General features: G+C 35.6%; 1 protein-coding gene across 1 annotated transcript; it reads right to left on the bottom strand.

Annotated features, from left to right (window-relative positions):
• Positions 1 to 1,952: 1,952 nt before the first annotated feature.
• On the bottom strand, positions 1,953 to 7,504 carry LOC146731551 (uncharacterized). Its single transcript, XM_085493209.1, has 5 exons — positions 5,900 to 7,504; positions 5,516 to 5,566; positions 4,997 to 5,145; positions 4,590 to 4,697; positions 1,953 to 2,110 (listed from the first exon to the last, which is right to left on the bottom strand). The coding sequence occupies exons 1-4, from the start codon at positions 6,108 to 6,110 to the stop codon at positions 4,617 to 4,619; spliced, it is 492 nt and encodes a 163-aa protein (XP_085349335.1). The 5' UTR covers positions 6,111 to 7,504; the 3' UTR covers positions 1,953 to 2,110; positions 4,590 to 4,616.
• Positions 7,505 to 7,851: the final 347 nt, after the last annotated feature.

Here is a 7,851-nt window from a genome sequence, read left to right as displayed (position 1 = left end):
ACCACAATATCTGACAGTGTGAGATTCATTGCAATAACAATGAAGTGGCCTTAAGGTATAGATGCATGTTCGTGGGCACTTTGAGTGAATTATTTTTTTTTTGCTTTTTCTTACCCAGACAGTCTTGGCTAGATAATGTTAAAATTTTGGAGCATTGTCAATGCTGAAACACTCAAAAAAACGATTTTAAAATAGAGGGAACCGAGGCACACGTATGTGATTAAAAGTCCCGAAGTTTGTTTACGTTGCTTACAGTTGTAAATGATAAGTAAACAGTTTCACCCTTATCTCGCAACATGTCAACAACTTCTAGCCTGGCATATTGTTATATTACTAAATATTTTTGTTTTCACACATTTTTTTTCTCCCAAGGTATTTTAAAACTGAAGTATACAAAGTAAACATTTTTCGTTTTGCTGTAGAGATCACCCTGCTGATAGCATTGCAATGCAATGGATAAACACCATTGCTGAGCTGTATCGATAACTTGTCAATGGCATGCTCGTAAAATGCTTGGTTAATTAAAAATAAAAAAATACCCTGGAAATTACAGAAAAATTGCCAACAAGATTCTGTTTTTAAGCACCACGGAAAAATGAAGCACTCTGTGATGCCATCTTGGTTACCTCAATCGGAAACCCCTTGTCAGCTAGCATGCACCTGTAGCGATGTTGAAAAGTACATTGTATGTATGCTCTGCAACCTCTGGTACTAAGGCACTCTATAAATCGGGTACTTCCAGAGGTCAGGGTTCGTTTAATTTTTATCGACCCATCTCATCTTTAGTTGAATGAAACCTGTCTCGATTTACAATATTTTCCCTCCCATTTAGATTTTTTCTCACAGGCAGTTGACTGATTGAGTAGTAAAAACTGCAAATAGCCGTTGTGTAGCAAAATATTACGGCCCATTTCAAACTGGTCGTCTAACTTCGCATGGTCCATTTCACTGGAGATCACGAAAAACTGAGTCATACAATGTATTTTTTTAAGGTTTGAGGGAAAGTAAATTTAGACTCAATCCGCAATGTTTATATAACTGTATGAATATCTCATCAGCTTTACGTGATCCATTGTGCCCCTCACTCAGTGGAAATGATAACACGACACCGTGACAGTTTTCGCGCAAGGTGTTGACTCTGCAGACAATTTTACGTCCGTTTCCCTTGAATTGTAAATATTTTTATTTTATTTTTTATCTGACAATTGAACATCAGCAAGCATCGATGTATGATGGATTTTGGCATGTCGTTGTGATGCAATAGCCATTTTTGTAGACGATTAACGTCGTCACTTTCATAAAACAGGCATTATCTCTGTTCGTGTTTTCTGGTTAGTCACAGAGATTGGAAATTAATTAGCTCCCACAGTTTATGTTAGTTTGTCTTGAAATTCTCACACTATTTTGACAACAACCTATTATTGTTTTGAAAAAAGTTAAATACAGTGCATAATATGGAGATCCCGTCATTACTTTTTTCACCATGTTTCTTTTTGATTATTTATGTACAGCCTTGCTAAATCTTGCTAAACATTCAAAAAAGAAAATGTTTGTACCTGTTTTCTATAATTTAAAATCGTCTTTTGAGTATGTTCCACTATTCACAATACTGCGAAATTTTAACAATCTATAGCCAAGACTTTGGATAAAAAAAGCAAAAAAAAAAAAAAATTCACTCCCAAGTGCCCAAGAACCTGTATCTATACCTTAAATCATAATCCTGCTGGAACGATTCCCTTTCTATAAAAAGAGTTTAATACTACCATAGCCGAGCACCTGATGAGGTGAGATGTAGAATCAGGTGTGGTAGCAAATATGAACTGGCGGCTCTTTAGCAGTTCTTTTACAGTTTGACGTATACCACATTATTATATAACATCTGGCAGCAATAATAACAGAATTCATTTATCCTTCCGCCTCTTATGTACCGTAATCAAATTACGAACACAATCTTTTACATTTTTCCAGGACCTATGGCACAAAACTGGATTCTGTTGTAAACAACTACTGCAAGCAGCCTTTCCAGACATGTGTAGAAGTCTAATATCTTGCGAAAAATAATTTTTAACAGCCATCTGTTCTTCAACACTCCATATCTTATATTCTGCACCTAACACAAAAAGAAAATATCAAGTAAATCTACTGTTACAAAGTAACAAGGTAAATAGACAGCCGCAAATCAAAATCTGTTGCTGCAAAATTGTTTAGATTTTCAAAAAGAAGTTGTTTGAAATAATAGTTGAAAAATTGCCATCACTCAAAATCAAAACAAGGTGTATAAGTAATATCCTATGAGTAATTTCAAATTAAATGACATTTTCATATGTTGATTTTTTATGGTTTTGTAAATGACCACCAGTCAGTCAAACATAACAAAAACAAATCAACATGGATATGTAATAAATGATGTAATGCAATTTTAAAGTAAACCTTATATTTAATTATATTATAGCATTATCAATATCAGTGGATTTTATGATGTCAATGCAGCAGATTATTTGCAATAATGTATCCCATTATTGATCCCTGTACCATGGATTTGATTACAATGTAGTTTTCGAAAACGAATAAAGGAGAAACTATTTAAGAAGAGAAATTGCAAGCATCCTCGTTAGCTCTCTACGTTAAAGCACGCTCGGCTGAAGCATTTCATCTAGTAGGCATGCTTCTAGATTCTACGACTGATGCCGCTGTCATGTCCCTAATCGTGTCAATGAACTAAGGTTAACCCGGGGTGATTCAACCAAGCAGATGCTGCTATGTTTACAGAGTGTGAGTACAGAAAAATGAATAGTAGTACTACACTTATTTGTGAAACAAGATTGTTGTCAGGTGTCTTTTTTTTAGTCCCCGTTCGAACGAAGTCCGAAAACGGGGACTATCATTTTGGGTTAGTTCCATCCGTCCGTCCGTCCGTCCGTCCATTCCTATGTATGTACGTACGGAGCTATATCTCAAACACCAATTGACTGATTTCATTCAAACTTTACATGAAGACATAATATCTTACATATACGCGTCAAGTTACTTTATTATCGGAGCAACAATGGGCGACTTGTGGCCATTTTGGATGTAAAATTTGCTATTTCTGATACCTAAACGTGTCTGCAGCAGTTTCTCAGAGATGACTGGGCCGATTTGGATCAAAGTTGGTATGATGATCATACATATTGGTTTGTAGTTGCACGTCATTTTTTTATCGTGATTCGAACAAATATGGCGGCCATCTTGTTTTTCATGGTACTCATGCTACTTTATCTTGAATGCAATGAATGTCTCTGTTTAAAGTTTGTACAGAGATAGTATACCAAGAGATACATCTGCACCAGCATGGTTTTTGTGATTCAATTCAATATGGCTGGCCGATGCCCAATTTTAATGTAAAAGCGCTAAATCGTCATTTTCACATGTCCGAGGCTGTTTCTCAAAGATGACTGGGTCGATTTGGATTAAACTTGGAATGATGATCATACACATTTGGTTATAGGTGCACGTCATACTTTTTTCGTGATTCAAACAAATATGGCGGCCATTTTGTTTTTCATGGTACCCATGCCTACTTTCCTATGAATGCAATGAATATTTCTGTTTAAATTTTGTACAAAAACAGTATACCAATAGATACATCAACACGAACATTATTTTTGTAATTTGATTCAATATGATTGTCCAAGTCTCATGTAAAAGCAATAAATCATATTTTTTTTACAAATCCATCTCCTATTAATGGTTTCAATCTAATCTCAATGACTTCATCAGCATCAAATTGATATGTCAAATCACAAAATTTTGGACGGGGACTGTGTCGTTAACAATGACTTGTTATTTATACAGCAAGATTAAAATCACTGTTTGTAGGATGGCTAACACCCACTAGCTTTCCAGCCATGTTCACTCACTCGCTACGCATTCGTTTGGCTTGAAGTATTCATCAAATCATGGGCCTCTCGTAGCATTTGAAAATAGCTATTACAGGACTGTCGCCAATAAAATCCACCTCAATGGTTTGAAAACACTTGCTGGATTGGGTAACAATACGACAACGTACATGTACCCATGGTACACACTCCTATGCACAGTCAATTCCGTCAGTCCATAGGCGGCGGTCTAGCATAGCATAGTGCAAGGTCGTGACGGACACCAAAAGTACTAGTCACTGTGTGCCGTTCACTCGGGCGACCACTACAATGCTACTCCACACCACACTGTGAATTATTTAATTACAAGAATATTTGATGGATAAAAACTAGTTTCTTTCTTAGTTTGCCATATGAGATTGTGAATACAATTTTCAGAAAGACATTTTAAATTATTCAGATTTACAGGCCAGTGACTGCGAAACAGTTCTGTTCACTGTGGATTTTTCTCGAAATTTTCCATTTTTTAGTGGCAGCAAATCCACTGATATTGAAAATGCTTCAAAAAATAACAATAATAAATTCTTTGTCAACTCATAATGGAGTGAGCTTTCGTCCATTATAGGTTGGCGGGTCGTTCATTATTGTTTAAATAGACATCATAAAGTCATAGTCTATGAGGTGCAATACACATTGAAATTTTGGCAGCTACATACTGAAACAGTTCCATACCTTGAGGCATCTGTCTGCTTTTTTTCTTTACACTAGATGAAGTCTGAGTGAAAAAAGCATCACTTTTGCCAGATGCCCTTCTTTTAGGATAAGCAAGCTCATGCTGAACTAAAAGGAAGAATCAAGTAAAATGTAAATGAAAAAGAAAGAAGAAAAATGAATCCTGCAATTCATAAAAAACTATATAGTATAATGTCCCCTATTGTATTAACAATTTAAACAAGATTTAATTTAGCTTTTATAATATTATCATTTCTATTTTTTAATTATATTATCTAGCACATGATAACTGTACAGCATGCTATAGTGTACACAAATTATTTCTTATCTAATTACAATGATGTACATGTGACACAGACTCAGTGAAGTAATTAATATAACTTTAAATTAATATAACTTTAAGTTACCTCTCTTTTTTGAGTGGCAGGATAGACAGCAGAATTGACAATATCATCAGAAAGTTCATTCCCATTCTTGAGATTCCTAAAACTGGATTCTAGTATCAAATACGGTTCTATCTTACATACAGCTGAATCTGCTGTTTTCTCAGTAGGTGCTGAAAAAATACCAGGTATAATGAAAGTAATAAAGATTCGGAAATGTACTGATCTGTGACAGTGTGTGCAAACACAGACGCTGTTCATGAAGAATAACGTAATGTAATAGTTTCATGGTTGGATTTTATTTCCCCTTTATAAAAAACAAGCCATGCATGGCACAGTCCCAGTTAGTTATCAAACTTAAGATGTATAGTTTTGTTTATAGTAATATAGTTGGAACATAAACATGTCAGAGATATGGATCCAGAAGCTGATGCTTAATTATGATTTTTTTAACACTGAAATGATTGACATTCAGCCACCTTGTTTCTAATCGTCAATCCATCCATAAATTCTTGATTTTCCAGTATTATAACTCTCACATACCTTCAGGAGTCTTGATATCAATCAGCACTGATTCTTCATCATCTGAAACCTCTGAAATAAACACACATATTGATGAAGCATACAATAGTAATGAGAAATTAATTTTTTTTTTGATGTAAGAACATCCATTTTTGTTTAGGCATAAATGTGATTTACGATAAAGTTAACAATTTTAGAATAACATTTAAAAATTTCAAAACTGCAGTTGAAAACCATTTTGCCAACCACAGGAACTGTGGCTTTGGCATAAATACAATTTCGAAATGACTTCATCCAATCAGAAATTACTTTCACGAATATAGGGCGGTAAAAAAGAACATACCATCACCACATTCATTGAAAATATTCTGGCATACATGTACGTTAAAGTAAATCCATACTTACCATTCAAGTCAATCTCTATGTCATCAAGTGATTTGTTCTTGTACTTTTCCACAGATCCTCTTTCACAAGCAAGTATAATTCTGCTGACTTTAGCGATCTGCAGGGTGTCTTGTGGGAGCCTATAAAACTTCCTATGAACTCTGATGTAATGACCCAAAAAACCAGCCAAAATTTCCTGTCCATTGTCTTTCAAGTTGAAAAGTTGAGACATAGTTGCAATTTGCTTTCTTAAGATTGGTTGAGTTGAAACATTCAGGGCAAGTCAAACCACATTTCTGTGCATATTTGTTCAAGCACATGGTAGCACGTATTGGATTCTCAAGCATAGTGAAGAACCAGATGTAGCTCATGTGTTGAGTTTTAAATCCAGAAATGCTGAAAGAAAATTGCTGTGGCAAAAGCTAACAAAGGAAATCATGCAAATAATGTTGAAGTACTCAAGGCAGGAAAGGGTTTTCTAATTCCCTTTAAAAGACCATCATATCAGATAGGTGCAACTAAATATGTTCCCTGTCCAGCCTGTTTGGGATATTTCATCCGAACTGAATTATGGAAATATCACAAATCATGTACAGTCTGGATGTTTCAAAAAGCACCACAGCAGGCATTTCATAATCGTATACAGCAAGTTGCCGGAATGTTGTCACCTCATAGTAAAAATGCTGGTATGGCTGAAATTTTTTTATCCCAAATGATTCAGGATGATGTGTCAATTACAGCAGGAAATGATGATCTGATTGTAGAATATGGCTACAGAGAATACATCAAAGTTGGTACTGCCTCTACCTGACATCAGTATGTCAAACAAAAGATGAGGGAACTAGCAAGACTACTTTTAGAGTTGAGGAAGCAGAGTAAAGAAGACTCTTGTTTAAGGGATTTTATTCATCCTACAAAATTTGATGCTGTAATCGAAGCTGCACAAATGAAGCTGGAAAACTATCTCTAGCGTTGATGTTGGGACATGCCTTGAAAAAGCGTGCTGCAATCTGTATAACTGATGCCATAAAGAGTGAAAATTCTAATATGGAAATAGCATATACAAGGTTCCTCAAGTTGTGTGAGATGCAGTGGGCTCAAAAAATTAGTTCTCATGCACTAAGCTCAAAGCTAGAACAAAAGAGAAACAAACGAAACGATCTACCATTAGTGGAAGATGTTGTAAGGATGAACAAATATCTGAAAAAAGCAGCACAATTATGAAAATCTTAAAGAAAACACCTGTAAAACGTCATGGAAGAAGCTAAGTGAAGTCACCCTCATACAGTTAATTATCTTCAATCGTCAAAGAAGTGGCGAGATGGAACGTATAACAATTACAGATTTCAGGGAATCTCGTGGAGCAAACATGGAAGAAGCATGTCATTTGTCGGATTGGGAGAAAGCCCTATGTCAGTTGTTTGAACGAGTTGAAATAAGAGGAAAAAGAGGTAGAAATGTTCCGGTCATTCTGACACACCATGTGAAAAATCAAGTCACATTGCTTATGGATAAGAGAGAGTCGGTTGGTGTTCTGAAAACCAATCTGTATGTGTTTGCCTGTCTCCAGGATTTAGAGAATCCAATACGTGCTACCATGTGCTTGAACAAATATGCACAGAAATGTGGGCGTGACATATTACCAGACGACACATCACCGGATGGAATCAGTCGCCAGTTAGCCAAGTCTCAAGTACCACGGTGTGACATATTACCAGACTGCACATCACAAAGAAAGCTATTTAATGAAATGTCTAGAAATAAAAGTTATGGTGAGGATTATGATGATCATGGAGCCTCTACATCTGAATCGTCGGATTGTGAGTCAGAGGTGTTTAACATTACACCCCAATTTCAGTCATTAAGCATTGGAAAAGATGTTGAAGAAAACAAATGTTCAAGTAATGTATGTGCTGTTTTGAAACCTGATACTTCATCATCCTCTCAAAAATAAGGCAACTGTATCTGAAACT

The sequence above is a fragment of the Saccoglossus kowalevskii genome, chromosome 18, assembly GCF_978046115.1.
Source record: "Saccoglossus kowalevskii chromosome 18, keSacKowa6.1, whole genome shotgun sequence".
Classification (NCBI taxonomy): domain Eukaryota; kingdom Metazoa; phylum Hemichordata; class Enteropneusta; family Harrimaniidae; genus Saccoglossus; species Saccoglossus kowalevskii.
The sequence above is the reverse complement of the archived record's forward strand: the minus strand, read 5'-3'. Positions and strand labels throughout refer to the sequence as shown.

Bases quoted from the DNA above. Each gene is read 5' to 3' on its own strand.
- LOC146731551 (XM_085493209.1), bottom strand. From the start codon at position 6,110: ATGTCTCAACTTTTCAACTTGAAAGACAATGGACAGGAAATTTTGGCT. The intron at 5,567-5,899 runs GTAAGTATGGAT...TGTTTATTTCAG, and splicing joins CATAGAGATTGACTTGAATG to AGGTTTCAGATGATGAAGAA. The intron at 4,698-4,996 runs GTAACTTAAAGT...TCTTCCTTTTAG, and splicing joins CTGCCACTCAAAAAAGAGAG to TTCAGCATGAGCTTGCTTAT.